Source organism: Triturus cristatus, chromosome 4_2 (assembly GCF_964204655.1).
Source record: "Triturus cristatus chromosome 4_2, aTriCri1.1, whole genome shotgun sequence".
Taxonomy (NCBI): Eukaryota; Metazoa; Chordata; class Amphibia; order Caudata; family Salamandridae; genus Triturus; species Triturus cristatus.
Window position 1 is genome coordinate 299,435,829 of NC_140586.1, and position 16,728 is coordinate 299,452,556.

Here is a 16,728-nt window from a genome sequence, read left to right on the forward strand (position 1 = left end):
GTGGTCATTTTTAAAAAAATCAACAAATCGCCAGTGTCTTCTTCCAACAGAAAGTGAGTTCTTTTGTTGGGGACAATTACTGACTGGTGTTGTTACTGAAAGGAATCATCCTTTCCTCGGGGTAAAGACCTGGATAAAGGAGCGACCACCATAATGTAATCACAACAGATTGCAATATCAACACCTTCAAATGCACGATGTTGTTGTGGATCCAACCCAAGGTCTTCAGGAGGCTACACAACAATAGAATGCTGAAATCATTTTTATTAAAACATGAAAATGCTGCTTTTGGACAGTATTTAGTTATTCATGATGCTTCCAGCTTGCCCACTGTGCCTGCTGAAATGTTCCCATTTGATGGAGATCATAACAAATTAAAGGAATTTTTTGAAGCTCTGCCCATCCACATTATGGTTCGGCCAACGCAGTTTATGCTTAGCTGAGATTAGGGTGGTTATCGCATCAGCTGTGTCACTGAGGTTAACTTGTGTATCAGTAACATTCTCAGAGCCTAGCTTGAATGACTATTCTAACGTTATTTCTAATTTTCGATGGATGTTTAAAAGCCTGACATGGAATACTCCGCTGAAGAAGCTTTCTATGAATTTCCAGCAACAGTCACAAGAAATGATGGCATATTAACTGGGTCGAGATGGCAGGCAGCTGAGACAAAGTGCAGGGAATGCTCCCAATTGACTCCGTTTCGACGCAATCTCAAGGATGAGATCAAGCATGATTTGCAATAAGTACCACGTCCTTCTACCCTCAATGATTCCTTCGAAAAAGTCCTACATGTTGAATACTGATTGAATGAATGTAAGGGAAAAAAAAGAGGAGGACTGGATTTCACAGCCAGTAGGCTTCCTTACCTAGAGCCACTTTATCTTGTAAACAAGAAAGCCCTAACGAGTCAGACCCTAAAGAGGAGCCCAAGTAAAAAGGATCTGCCAGAGGTCTATTAACAGAAAGCGGAAGATGCAGACAGGGTCTAAATAGGCTAGAATTATTGTGGAAAAGAAGACTTTTATTTGCCAGTGATTGTATTATTCGCCAGTGATTGATTAATTGTTTGATATTCGCCAGAGTACTATAAGGCCAAGTAAACCTTCAGGCAACTCCTACGCACAACTCATTTGAAGGAGGAGAGATTTTGTGATAATGCACTTCCTTAAATTCTTTCTTCTAACTTCAGTCTAGAAGGAGGACATCACTTATTCTTGCTTCCTCTCCCACTGCATTTGAAAAAGAGGACTAATATTTCAGTCATGGGTTTGCTCGACTCTAGAACAACTGGAATCATTTTGGACATTCGCTGGGCTCAGAATCGTGCAATTCCGAATCAACCCAAACTGAAGGCAAAGGTAATACATACTGAGGGTGGGACTCCCATTACTTCTGGACCAGTAGTTAAATATACTCCAACTCCAATGTTTACTATGTACAATCATCAATATTCTATAAACTTTGATTAATTTCCAACTCTGAATCACCCAGTCATTCTTAGACTTCAATGGTTGTACCTGATTTACCCCTATACAAAATATACTCCTCTGACTATCTCTTAGATCCGAATGTAATCAACAATGTTATGTGAATTTGTAGAGCGTGGCTAATCACCCCTGAGGGTATCCAGGCGCTGAGGAGGGTAAGCCTGAGTGGGGAGGAGCAGATCATGTCTGTTTCGTCTGGAACAGTCATGTCTTGAGATTCCTTCGGAAGTCCATGAGGGAGGGGGAGGTTCTGAGGTGTTTCGGGAGGTCGTTCCCGGACTTCGCTGCAAGGTATGAGAAGGAGCATCCTCTGCTTCTTGTGTTTTAGATGATAGGGAGGTGTGCTCTTGCCTGGGACTCACATCAAAGGTGTCTGGTGGGTTGGTGGAAGTTGAGGCAGTGGTTGAGGTAAGCTGAATCAGTGTTGTGGAGAGCTTTATAGGTGTGGACGAGTAGCTTGAACTTACATCTTTCCTGGAATGAGAGTCAGGGGAGACTGGTGAGGTGTGGAGAGATGTGGTTATTTCACAGGATGTTCAGGATGAGTCTGGCAGCAGTGTTCTGGGTGGGTTGGAGTCAGAGTAGGACATGGGCTGGGATTTCAACGTAGGGGGTGTTTACATAATTAAGTCTACTTGTGATAAGAGCCTGGGTGAAGAGTGGTAAGGTCTTCAGATTAGAGAACTGAAACAACACTGTCTGATGCTATAGATGAGACTCCCTTATCCTTTCTATGGCTAATCCAAGATCCTTGTCAAGAATTTGCAGACATATTAACAAAACCAAAGGTCAATAATGTCTTTCTTCTACTTAGTCTGTGCGATTGTGCCATCAGTGTAAAAATTGGGGCAGAAATTTTGTTTGGCTGGATGTATTCCTTGTCAGAAACAAAACGGAAGTGTTAAGACAATACTTGGAAGAAAATCTTGAGCATGGTTAGGTTGTTCCTTCAACCTGTACTGCTGAGACTTTCCTATTCTATATGGCCAATAAATCCAACTGGTGATTGAAGTAACCCCTTCCTGATGAAGGATATTTTAGAGGTGGTATGAGATTCTCCAATTTTTGCAAAATCTGATCTCTTAGTATTAAATTAATTGTTGTATATAAGAAATAGCTACAAGAGGAAAATGGCCTTCAGAATACCTTTTGGGGCATTATAAATACAGAGTTCTAGCCTTAGCGTTAAACAAGGCCAGTTCTATCTTTCCGAGGTTTGTGGACAGCATTTTCTCTGACATAATTATTATTTTTGCTATTGTCTATTTAGACGACATCTTGATTTTATCAGATCGTAGCTCGCATGTGCTGGAAGTTCTGTGGCAACTTAAATCGGATCAATTAAGGCACAAATCCGAAAAATACATTTTTCAAACACAGGAAGTTGAGTGTTTAGTATTCATTTTAATACCAAAAGGGTTCAGCCATGGGTCCCACTCCCAAGAAATGTTAACAGATTTAGATTCGCAAATTTTTACTGTGTGCACTAGTGACATAAGCTCACTTAAGATGGAACATTTGTAGAACAGATTCTTCTGGGATTCCAGAGCAGAGAAAGCAATATAGGCATTGAAAATAGCTTTTACTAAGGAACCTGTTCTCAGTCAACCAGATACAACAAAAACATTCTGAGGATTTCCAGACCAGGAGACAGCCAAGCCTGAAAGGATTTGAATCTGTCATGTACATAACTTTCAGAGTTCACAAAGGTTTTAGCTGAGTTTGTTTTTATAAAATTCCAAATATTTTCTAAATTGTATAGTAATTCGCCCAAATCATGAAAAGAAGATTTACTTATTTTACCTCTCCAAAACACAGTGTTCTATCGTATTTCAGTATCATATTTTAAAATAAGGGTGAACCCTAATTTCACACCCTGTGAAGTCAGAATATCTAACTATACTGTCATAATTGTCCAATGATAGTGTAGTCTTGCTGGGTGGAAAAGAAAGAGTGCAAAGGGCATCATGAAGCTCAGATTTCTTTTTCCGTGAAGAGTGGTAAGATTTTAACCTCCGTTATCTGAATCACTTGTGATAAGTTTACACAAGGGTTTCACCATATCTCTGAGACTTGAGAAAAGCGGATTTCATACTGGCGTTTGACTTACTGAAGGGTCGAGCTTGAATCTCTTCTCTTCAAACCGCTGCTTCTGTTTCAAGATGAGTTCATTCACTGCAAATAAAATAGATCTAGAATTAAATACAAATTAGGGATTCTGGTACAGGCTGCTTTCTGAAAGTATTTGCTGGAAGTGGTCTATGCAAGAGGCCGGAAGATTGGCAGCATAAACTACACAATGTTTAACCATCCTCTAACGATTGTTGAAATGATTTAAGTGGTGCCAACATGTCGTGAACATGCAAGAAATAGAAGGGAGAACAAGAAACTCACAACAAATGCAAACACTGCGGCATCCAAGACAATCTAATTATCAGTCGAGGAGGGGCAAAAATATAGAATTGTGAAAATCTGGAATGGCTATCCAGGAATAAGATATTGGTGCCGAGACAGGCAACCAGTTTTGTGCACTTATACATTTTGGTAAAATAAACAAGCATCAAGTTATATTATTAGTATTTTAATCAAATTGATTCCACTAAATAATTCTTTACTTTGTAGTTAGATATGGCCACTTCAAAGAGCTGAATGACAAATAATAGAGAATAACACACAAGTTAAGGATGAAGGTAGACTACAAAGAACAACAAACATACACAGGAAATCTGATAGTTCCCATTTCCTGGCTAGTGTCAAGCTACTACCCTTCCTCCCACAGTCTGTCTGACCGTACATTCATGTAGAGTCCATTTTATCTTAACTAGCTGGCGAAAGCAAGTATGAAGAAGACTGTATTCCGCATTTCCTAAGAACAAGATGTTGAGATATGCTCACCAGGATTGCCAAGTGTGTAACGGAGATTGTTTCCCTACACAAAAGGGACTCAAAATGTTTGATCAGCTTGAACTTTTAATGACATATTGTTTGCCTAGAATATAAAAGCAGATTCCTTTGGAAGAGTGGTGGGGTACCTACTCATGGCGGGTTTGGCCATTTTCTCAAGAAGTCATAGTGCGCAGTCTAAATGTTATATCCTGTTCCCCACTCAGAGATAATGAAGTTCATTTAGAGCCAATTTCATTTGGGATTCTTTATGTTAAGGTAGTCCAATAAAAAGCGAATTTAGAGGGACTGTACAGATTCCACATTAGGAAAGGTGCATTGTAGTAAACATATGCAAATACTTGACCCCACAGTATGCAACATCAGAACAAAGTATGTTTCATTGAAAATGTAAATTAAAAACAAGGATTTCTTTGTCAACAGATAATTCTGTGCCATGGAAATCAAATATGAACATATTGTTCCAGCTGTAGCTACACTGTGGGAGAAGACTCCCAAATTGGCTTTTTCTTCTGGAAGGTCGAATTTAGTTAAGGTGATGGGATTATTCTATTTGCAAACACAACCACTGTCCCTCACTCTAAACTAGCCTAATTTCCCCCCAGCAACATGAAGGCAAGAGTATATGGAACAATGATAGAAACACAAAGCAAATTACCATACACCAATGAGATGAGTAACATGCAGACACATCAAATAGCCAAACATAGGACCAACAATTAACTTGACATATTGCTTGCCACAGAGACTCTCCCAGAGAAGCCACTGCTACTTTCTTTATATAAACAGCCCTTTGCCACACTATGTTAGGACTTCTTTGAAACTCATAGGGCTTCAAGATTTGTATATATGCAGCTTTCTTCTCTGAAACCCGAGTGTCGGAATCACTAAGTCCCTGAAGCCTATCGAGCAATTTTTTCACGTCTTGGGACGTAGTATTAATACTGATTCACTCTATATTCTGGTTTGCCAAGAGAAATTTACCCTAGCCGTAACAAACAGCACTGTTCAGAAATATCTGAGAATGTGAACAAGGAAGAATACCAGAGGATATGTGTATCTGCTAGAAAAGGCATATGGACAGCAAGGGGCAATAGACATTATTCCTAGTTCACTACATCAACATAATTAAAATGTTGATATTTTCTCAAAGCCTTTTTTCGTGCACTTGTGTGTTTCGTTCTCCCTGCTGAATCAGAATCTCACTTCTTTTCTGTGAGCAGAAAAGTCTTGCCATATAAATCAAAAAAATATTCTGCAATTGGTAGTGACATTTGGTCATGTACCCACAGCTTTCAAAAGGCTTTACAGAGCAGCTGCACCTTGGTCTTAGCACAATACAATAGCATTATGATAGAGCCCAGAATAGTTATCACATTCAATGCCAGCTTTCGATTCGTTTTTAAATGAGCCCACAGATTCTATGTTTAAAAAAAGGGTTCATAGTAAAATAGGTGTCAAGTTTTGTACTACACTCAGAAATGCAACTGAAAATGAAGGCAGGGCTCCATTTAGTTTTATGCAACTATAGAACAATCAAAATATCCCATTCGTGGTTCTAATTTTGCATTGCAGCTCTTGGAACATGCAGAAACTCAGGTGAACCAATTCGTTGGTGAAACCAACCTTTAATGTTTTCTTTTCAACTCTATGATTTTAAAATTTTACACAGGTCCTGCTTTATAAAGATCCCTTGAGACCTATTTTCAAGAATCAGGAATTAAAGAGCCCTAAAAGGAATGGATTTTATGGAACAGTAATGTAGTATGTGTTTCAAGTATCTGCTGTGGGATGGTGCTGGATTGTTCAGAATTATCTTTTCAGAGGCATATTATACCTCAAATCATGATATGCATAATTGATAATTGAAACTGAATGGACAACAGTCCACCACTTGGTCTGCTAATTAATATTTTCTATGTGTCTATCGTTATTTAAATTAAAAGGTATTAAAAAGAAAAATAACAAAAGAGTCTCAGAAAGAAAAGCATGCTCAACTAAGCCAAAGCAATAACTAGAAACTTGCCTGGGCTCTTAACTGAGTGCAGGGAGTAGTGTTTTGTAAACTTGTGCATTAGATCGCCTTACCTGCTTAACAAATACTCACATATGTCAACCCTCAAAGAGGGCTGCAGTGGCCAAAAATGGTTTTGCCTTGGATTCTCCAATTCTAGGAGACAGTTTTTTCTTTGTCAGCTCTGAACATAAGAAATTCACAACACAACCCACCTAGTGATGTTCAGACCTTTTCTGCTTCTAAAATATAATAACAAAAGTGTGCATGTCTTCTCTGTGTTCCAGAGAGGTGTAACAAATCTCAGTGTTCTTTCGGAAATCTCCTATACATCCTCCCTTCTGATTTCAAAACATTAAAGAGGAAGATGTTTGGCACCACCTAAAGAAGAGATTAAAGTCTGACTCAAAACACAACTTTGTTTCATAAGAAAAGTTTATATAGATTGCCAACACAAAAACCTACTTCTCCCGCTCCTCTACTTGATGGAATAGTGGTCAACGCTGTCAGGGTGAGGTTCAAACTTTTGAAGGAACCGACCTTTAAACTATGGCCAGATGACACTCTTAAAGATAAAGAAATTCACCAAGTATCTATCAAGATATCGAAATCCGTTCTGGTGAAAGAGTTTGCAGAATGGAATCAAACAAAAAAGGCATATAAGAAGACACATCTTTTGGCCCTGTATCGCCAAGACCTATCTTTTGGCTGAAACCATTAACCTGTATTTTCTCCATCCTCAGATACAAACAAATTTAGTAACTGGAAACTTTCTTAATTTGATATCCCTTACATGGCACTCTGGTCTGCCCCTTTTCCGTATTTGGGCCTAGCGTTGTTAAGCCTTTTCTAGGTAGTCATGCACTGTACAAAATACGTATAATAATAATAATATAGTAAAAGACCTTATGCAGTCTAATACCAAACCTTTTTTTAATGAGATCAAGAATTTGTCCTCAGCCTCCAAATAATGAGGCTCAGTTTATTGAATATGGACGTTGATCCCTATCTGATAACCTTTGCAGTCAAAGAGTAATCTCTCTGGAAGTTGGGTTAGGGAGACTTCAGCAAAGAAGCAGGTGTATTCCTACAGTTCTAAATACTATGCCATCCTCTTTGACTTTTCAGCCATCAAGATGGTCTTTTCGCCCCAGTATCCCTTTCCAAATTACCATCTAAGGAAGATGCAGGAACTTAAAGTAGCTGGACCAGTTCCAACTGATGAAATGATTACCAAAGTGGACGCCTCTAATTAGGGAGACACCCAGGGCCTGTTTTATTATGAGGCCACAAAGCATGGAGCAGCTCTTGCTGGAGGGGACTATATGACAGTTTCCCTTATTCGCGGACCTTAATTTGTTTCAGCAAGATTGTGTCCTTGTCAGAGTGCTTCACTCAGATGGGTTTCATTTTGAAGAAAGACTGCAACAACTTATTTATAACTTTGTTCAGGGCATCTGGAACAAACAGGAAGACAGAAGCCTTTTTGAGAGCCAACTGGCACACCCACAGACATCGTTTCGTATCTCAGAAAAACCAGGACTGTGCAGTATTGTATAGGTTATGCAACAAAGTTAATCTGTCTTGTCAGGTCTCTTTATGAACCAGACTTCCAGGCATGTGAGTAGGCTGGCGTAAAATCCCTTAGATGACCTTAGGCACATGGGGAACAATATATTGAGAGTGCTTTCATGTCATAAGAAATCTGTGAAAGCATCTGTTGCAATACCTTATAGGTGCGCCTAGGTAGGAGTGTTTAAAGACTATTAAAATCATCTAGTCGTCATACAGAGAGCCTAATGGATTAGCTCTAGAACTGACATCTTTAATGTTATTTTCTTTTTATAGGTTTGTTTACGAAGCTGAGGTCCATGTTCGGATAAAGATTTGTGCTCTTTTTTTGGAAACTAGAGAATATTGGCAATAAAACTTCAATACTTGATCTCTGCGCAAACCTCTCAATGCCGTTACTTTTCGCGTCAATGGTATGTATGCCTACTAAAACCTCAGAACCTGAAGTTCTTCTGGATAAACTGTTTCGTGGATTTAGTCAGCCACGAATGCCTCTTTTTGAACTTCAAGAGTTTCAGCAACATTGTCATTGAAACTCTTTTCCCCTTTTAAAGAAAAAGCCAATCAGGTTCATTTGATCACCACTGGAAAAACCAGAAACCATAGACTATATCTTGCCCCTCCAACCACCATGTCCGGGACCATACTAAGGCCATGTTTTGTGGCTTTAATACAACTTGATATTTTCTGCCTAAAAAACCTGCATGTGGTTGAGAAAATAAACACAAAGGCCGTCTGCTCAATTTGCAGAGTACTTGATTATACCTGGATTGAGGCTGTACTGCAAGCCTTTAGACTTGGCTAAAAGACAAGACAACATTTTTCTTCTCAATCGAATAATCGTTGGAGAAAACCAGTGGCACTAACTTCTCTTGGTGGGGATGGGAGTAGGGGGGAGAGGAGTGGCTTCTTCTCTAAGGAAGCAAGGACCTCTTTAGTGGAGAGACTACCTTGCTGCAACTGTGCTCACAGAACAGATGAAGGTTTCTTCCAAATATCAAAAGATTAATTCTGTTAGGGACAAAAAAGCATGAGGGTCTAAATAAAAAATCCTGGACCCCAGTCTTTGTGTTATTTCCTGTCTGAGTGAAGGAAACCTATAGCTCTATTGTTATTGCCTTCTGTTCCACTGCATTCGGAAAAGAGGAAAAATCACTGATGGCCCCACACAGGCGAAAGGAAATGTTTGTAGATGTCCAGAAACACTCCAGCTTCTCTACTAATATGATGCAGCAAGTTGCCACCAAATCATCCTCACTTTTCATCAAAGCTATTATGAAGGAAGTAAACGCCTTTTAACCAAGTGTCTGAAAAAAACTCTTAATGAAGGATATTCTTAGCCGTATGTTCCTCATCGGAAACAGTTCTCTTTCTTAGGAGGGGTGGCACCACATGAAGAGTGCCCAAAGAAGTCAGGGTCACATTTTGGCAATCAGCACAGTCATCTTTGGTCAGTAAAATACCAGTGGTGCCATTCAGTTCAGTGAGAGATGCTAGATTTTTAGTAGGCGCCAAGTTCTTGAGCATCATCGTGACTGAAGGGTATACACGAGGGTTGGGCCAGAAGAAGGCCACAGAATGCTACACCCTGCAGCCTTAATGCCAGACACAGGGAAGGATCCTTTGCACAAAGTTACTCAAACTTCAACTTGGATTAGACCTTGGAAAAGGATGAAGATTTCTACTTGACTTGGAGCATCCTCGTTTTTTGCCACTTTCAAAATGAATGCAAGTGGTGTCAATTTTCTTGGGATGGTGGAAAGGAAATGGTCTATAGAAGACTGCATTAGTCAACTCCTCAATGGCGAATGGAAACAGGGCAATATTAGGCAAATAAGTTGGAAGACTACTCTCCAGGTCCAAGTCTCATTTGGGTGCATTTGGTGAAGAGTTGCATGTTATCCACTACATATTTGCAGCAAAGGTGAATCCTACACAGAAATCTTCTACTCCGGACAGACTTGGAACCAAGAAGTCTTCAGAGGGAATATGAGGACACTTTCTAAAAGAGAATCCAACCTCTGAAATTCTTAGTCAAAAATACTATGACCAGACAAACTTTAGAACAAGCAGGTCGTGCCTACGAACAATATCCAAATCGTAAGAGACAATCACAAGCACCTGGAGTGAAGCAGTTAGTTTCTATTTAGGTGTATTTCGAAATCGCAAATAAATGCTGCTTTGCATCCTTTCATCAGCATATTTTGGTGTACCGCCCAACCTACTAACAGGTACCCACACCTTGTCTAACTGCCATGAGAAAAAAATAAATAATTATAGAATATGAGGAGGCACTCACAATCTCGAAAGGATGCTTATGTCAACTGCACAGTTATCCAACACTGCCCTATCCCGGACTGGGGAGAACCCTTCCGCACATGCCCCAGAGTCCATTTCTGCTGCCATCAGATTTCCAAGTCAGCCCTGCAGTCCATCAAAAACACTAATGATACAGAGCACCCACAATGTGATTTCTGTCCACTTCAGATGAACTCCAGTCTTGTCAAGCATTTTCTGAATAAACAGGAGAAAAACCCATAACCCTAGTGGAGACCTGGGTAAGTACATTATCATACGACTAAGTCTCAATGGAAGTCAATAGAAAAGGGGGGATAATTTATGACAGTAAATTAATTCTATGAATAACACGTAATCACACTTTCTTATATTCAAGAGTTTATATCAAGAAAAAAGTTTTTACTTAACTGTTTATAGTACTAAGAACTGATGGCAGCATAGGGAAGGACATAGAAAAAATAGCTCAAGTTAATTTAACATCGGTAGCTAAAGAATGCCGTAGGTTACTACACTCATGGTCTCATATCCCACTATCTTTAATTGGGAGGGTCAACTTAATCAAGATGTCGATCCTTCCTAAAATTTCGTTTTTGTTTTGTACCATTCCCTTGCACTTTGATTATTCTTGTTTAGTTAAATTGCAGTCAGACATAACATCTTTTATCTGGAACAACAAACAGGCAAGGATTTCTTGGAAAAAGCTTAGAAGGCGAAGGGACAAAGGGGGCTTGGCAGCCCCGGACTTGAAATTATATGCTTGGGCCTTCCAGTTAACTCATTCCCGCATGTTGTTAAAAATACCTACAGACTACGGGGTGGGTCTAATGTTTTCAGCCATGTTAGAAGGGGAAGAAGCTAGTCAATCAGCCTTTCTATTTAAATTCGGCAACCCCAAGTACTTCAAAAAGATTAAACTGAAGGTACTACAAGGCTTGGCAAAATTATGGGCCGAAGTTACAAGACCGATAAAAGTAAGCTACTTTTGTGAAAGGACGCCGCTATGGGGTCTCCCTGAAAACCCTGTTTGGCTTGAAGACATTCTAGCGGCTCCAATAAGAGACGCAGGCTTAGAGGTCTGGGGAGACCTTTTTTTTGACGGGGAGCTGCTTTCATGGGAACATCTTCTGGCTAAGATCGGCCCTAATCTGTCAAGACTTAAATACCTTCAAATACATAGTTGGACTCAGGCCTACAAATCTCAAGCCTTAGAAAGAAATAAGTTTCCACTTGGAGGATATAGCCTGCTCATAAACAACTTGATGAACAACCCCGTGGGAAAAAAGGAGACCTCACAGTGGTATAATCTTCTGTTGGAGGAAACGGATGGAGTCTTTGATCTGCCTGATTCACTTTGGAGCCCTTCAATCTCTGGCCCAAACTTACAAAATCTTTGGACAGACTCATTCGGCCTTTTGTGCAGCATAGTTAAGCCTTCTTGGTTACGGAGGAACCACTTGCTAACACTGCATAGGGCATATTATTCTCCTCTTAGACTATCTAAATTTTCCGAGGGTAACTCAATTGCTTGTTCCAGATGTGGGTTTCTGGCGGCACCAGACACCCATATGTTTTTTGACTGCCCCAGTTTAGGGTCATACTGGGCAGCTATCAGTAACTTTCTAACTACTTCAGTGGGTGTTAAAGTAAACATTGACTTACCTCTTGTGATCTTCGGGATTTTGGAAGGAGCTCAAGGTGCAGCCAAAAATTTAGTGTTCTATACGATTTTGTTGGCAAGAAGGGAGATCTGCAAGAAATGGAAGGACGTGTCCCCTCCTTCCTTCGGCGAATGGCAGGCCTCCGTCATATATACATCACGTATGGACCTGGCTAGGGCTGGTAATCAGAGCAAAAGAGCTTTTTGGTATTTGTTGCCATGGGTACACTGAAATACCCGGGTTTTTTTTTTTTTTTTTCCCCCGGGTCCGATGATTACCCTATTATGGTGTTCTAGCCATTTGTACCATACCTGGTCCTAGCCCGGGCTGACTTGGTTGCCACTTACACCAAGGTGGTTTACAAGAAGGGAAATGCCTGGTTCTTCGCCTTCCAAGATTGAAACTGCAATTGCTGAGGGATATTTTCTACTTACTTCCTTGGTCATATATCCCTGCCAGTTCTTTTGAACTGAGACAGCTGACTGTAGGGTAATCTGGTATGGCACTGAAACCATGGTAGCAATGAGGACAAAAAAAAAAAAAAAAAAAAAAAAGAACTGATGGCAGCATCAAAGAATTTTAAAGTGTGTTTTGAAGTGCGAACTGACCACGTAGTGCTCCTGCAAGAAGTGATTAAATGGCGCTAGTTAAACACATGAGAACCAATAAGGAAAACCAGCATGTAGATTGCAAGTTATTTGATGCAGATATTATGCTTGGGATATAAACACTTGAATATGAGAAAGTGTGTTTACGTGTTATTTATAGAATTAATTTACTCTTATAAATTATCTGCCCTTTTTTATTGACTCCCATTGAGACTTTGTCGTATGATGAAGCATTTTCTGAAAGCAGGGACAGTATGATGGGAACTGGAGGGACAGAAACCATGATCAGTTCTTGGTCAACTATGACAAGCCAAAGCAATTCTAGGTTTTAGGAGGTGGAGTTACAACCTCACAGGCCAGTCACAACTGGATAAGAATCACCTTCAAATTTATAATTTCAGAGCACCATCTTCTTTCTTGGACATGAGTCAAATACCTTTTCTGCATGCAAGGTTTTAGAATGGCAAGGCAATAAAGTAGACGAGAACTCGTTCTTGGTTGGGTTTGTGTCCCCAAACATGGAACTCCAATATCAGTCTGACCATTGACAGATGTTAAGGTGGACCATAAAGCCTTCTACATTAAACATACTTAGGCCATTAACTCTTTGTAATGCAGGGATCTCGACCATTTTTCAAGAGTGCAACATACAAGCTGCAAAAACTCACCTAAAAAATTAGGGTATAGATGATCAATGTTATCGATTACATAGTTACATTTGGGGCATCGATTATTGTCCTCCAGACTCTGATGAATGCACTTGTAACTGCAACAAAAAAAAAAGTTAATATACTTCAAACAGCAAGAGGAACATGAAGCAGTGCAAGCTTACAAGGCATGTAAAGTGTACCAACAGAGAAATTCACTTTATAGACTACAGAAGCAATCTATGCATGGCAACATCTCACTGCTCTCAAACCTCTAGGAGGGCCTCAATCACAGCAAAGGGACACTGTTACAATTCTTTCCCCCATATTCTGAGTATAAACCAGTTCAGACGTTTATCATGGTTACTCTTCAACAGCGGCTCCTCCACTATGGCGGAGGAGTGTCACCCCCACTGCCAGCTGCCTCAAAACGGAAGGAAAGGAAAAATAAAATGCTAACAAACACGTTTTATTTTTATTTCCTGCCAAGTCGCTGGGGCGGAGCAATGAGGAATGACAGGCTGCAAGAGGACTAGTGGGCATTATAGTCAGTGCGCATGACAGTTTGGCCGGCCGTCTCAGGCTGGCCAAACCGTCGTGCTTACTGAAGATGTCTCCCAACCAAGCTTTGTTGTCGGGCAGGAGACAGCAAAGCAAAAGCCCTCAGTCTCACTGGAAGTGCAAGTTCAGAGTGCTCAGGCCAATCCTGACACTGCTCTCATGACATGAGAGCAGTGTCAGGATTGGCCGCAGTGCAGTCTGGGAGCATGGGCTTGCGAAAAGAGGAGCATAAGAGTGCATGTATGTCTTTTATTTTTTTAAATGTGCCCCACCCTGCCCCCACCCACTCTTCCACAACACCAGCCGCTACTGCTCTTCAGTCAGAAACAATATTAAACATGCAAGGACCAAATAGTTCACTGAACGAGTAGATCAAAACGAATGCCAAAATAAGTGGGCGTCTGTATAAAGTAACTCATGAGTCAAAGCCAGGTTAATTTAGAAACAATACATTTCAAAATAATGGAAGGGAGACTGGGGTGGCACAAGCTCAAGTAAAGAGATGTGGTGCAATTAATCTAGGAGGCAGTCACAGAATAACGCCTATGTCACAGAGAAACTCCGGTACAGTGCCACTCTGCAATGGTAAATAGTAAATAAGGAAACAATGTGTTGTGTCCATCACTCACCCAAAATACCCAAGCCTCTGTAAAACATATAGTACTCTTTGTTCTTGAAATCCACAAGTACAACAGTAAGCACCACTGTGACTTACAAGTTTTGGGATGTTTCTATGGTAAAGCAAGTCACCATCAGAATACAAAGGGAACCTTGACAGTCACACAGCATAAGGAGCTCAAAGGTTAGGTAATTGTGTTAAGGAGAGAGAGAGATACGTTGTGCCCTCTCATACAAACACAATTACCATCATTACACTCAGGTGGTTCCACACAGTAACATGCACATACTTTGATTACTACCCAACAGGAGCATCTGGACAAGTCTTACCAGAAGCTATGCCCGCACTTTGTCATGTAGGCTTCTTCGATCATATCAAAGCAGATGGGGCTGCAAGGAAAAAAACATTTTTTTTTAAACAAACACGACAAAAACAAACTGGATGTAGCACCACAATGCAAGGAAAACAGCAACAGGCAGTGAACTTTGTTCATCACACATCTTCACAACAGACACAGGAAAAATAAACTTTTCTAAGCAACGGTTTTAGAGGAAAAACACAGATGTCTTTCGGAGAAAAATGAACGACCCTATGGACTGCAGTAGGTTATGTATCCACATTGTGGCAGGAACGTTCTATGGATGGGAAGTTAATAACTGTAAACAAGTAGGACAGCTCATTCTCATTTTAAGAGTGACAGTTGTTCAGCTACACATATATCAAAAAGCGTTGGTGATAAGAACGGACCCTATACTTCGGCTGCAGAATAACTATCAACAGCCTGAAGAAACCCACTTCGACCCTCACGCTAGGAGGACCCATCAGTACTTTATATAAGGAACTGGGAACCTTTAAATTATTAGGAACGCAATGACCCCGTTGGGGGGGCTATAGGGCAAGCAGGGGCTACTGGGCCACAGTTGAAGGGCCTGGGGTCATTTGCCTCTGATGCCCCAGGATCTGTCCAACTATGGCTCTGAAAACTGGTCTAAGTACAACCCTTTCAGCACTTGAGTGTCAGGAACAGCAATGATGGGGAGTCACTGGTTTCCAAGGAGGCTACGTTGGGGGAGGGGGCAAAGACTAAAGAAAGATTAAACAGATACACAACAGCAGAATACCGTGATTGTGCTGCCTAGTGCTCATCTTTGAAAAGACATAAATAAGTACTTTAATACACAGTAAAACATAATACTACACAAAAGTATCAGATAATCGGTGTCTCTGGTTCAGGGCCATGCCCCCAGTTAAAGATGCCCTCCCAACCTTAATATAAGTCTACCCCAGTGTGGGCTTTAGCACAGGTGCAGTACGCCTCACATCTTGTCTGATAGGCATTAACAGCTCTCCTGTCTCTCAATGTTCGCCTCACCGGCATCCAAGGTTCACGGTATGCCTTGCCTCCCACTCCCAAGTCCTGGCTTTCCTGAGGTCTGGGAATTATATGCATGGGTGTAGGTGCATGGTGCCGATGTGATCCTACTCGACACAGACGTGGGCTGTAACAGTGTCTGGATGCAGCAGCCAGTTTTCCTCAGGCAGTGGGCCTCATTGTGGCACTCAGTTATTGCCAGAGGATGGGCCCACAGGTTGTGTCGGTCTCTTTCTGAAACTGGGTGAGTAGGTCCGATCAGGAGCTTGACCCTCCCTTGTGAGGCAGACTGCTTCCTGTGCAGGTCTGGAGATGGCTGCTGCGCTGCTTCCAAGCTCTGCAACAGGTGTGTTCCGATCATGTGTACTTTTTTCAGCGTCTCAGCGCTGCACAGCCACTCTGGGAACAAACCAGCAAGTGCCTTGAGGCCGCAGCTCCTTTCACACATTGTAGTCTGCGTCTGCCCACTCTGGCTAGTGCCTTGAGGCAGCAGCTCCTTTCTCACATTGTAGTACACATGGGCACATGATTTGCAAGTGCCACGGGGCTAGCCACTATAGTAGTCCGTTTGGCACACTTGGGGAATTACCATAGGCTTACTCGTGGCTTTGTTTCAGTGGCAACGGCTGCCAAGTACATTGTGGACCAAGTACCACAGATGTCACAGTAAGGTTGATGGTGCTATTCGTTCAAGTACACTTCAGTGGTTCCACAAATCTTCTGGTACGATGACAGTGACCAGCTCAGCACACAGAGCACACCAGTCACACGTCCATGAGTCTCTGTTAGAAGAATCCACAGCACCAGAGTCCCTGCCCACAACAGTAGTCCACTCCTCTCCTCAGAGCTGACATCTATGTGCTCCTGGACAAGGAACAATTCTACTTCCAGGTCAGAATCCAGGTGATGTCCCCCTCACCTCTGGGGAACCTGCTGTCTGGTAGATACCAGCCATGGTGCCGCAGAAGCCCTCTGTACACCACTC

The 16,728-nt window shown here is 41.3% G+C and overlaps 1 protein-coding gene across 2 annotated transcripts in view; it reads right to left on the reverse strand.

The window, feature by feature from the left end:
* Positions 1 to 16,728, reverse strand: part of COP1 (COP1 E3 ubiquitin ligase) — a 689,508-nt gene that overhangs the window by 547,438 nt on the left and 125,342 nt on the right. For both annotated transcript variants that reach the window (XM_085601600.1, XM_085601601.1), the window contains exons 2-4: positions 14,701 to 14,760; positions 13,213 to 13,310; positions 3,601 to 3,665 (exon numbers count right to left, since the gene is read on the reverse strand). In XM_085601600.1, the coding sequence (XP_085457726.1) occupies positions 3,601 to 3,665; positions 13,213 to 13,310; positions 14,701 to 14,760 (223 nt within the window). The remainder of the gene's footprint in view (positions 1 to 3,600; positions 3,666 to 13,212; positions 13,311 to 14,700; positions 14,761 to 16,728) is intronic.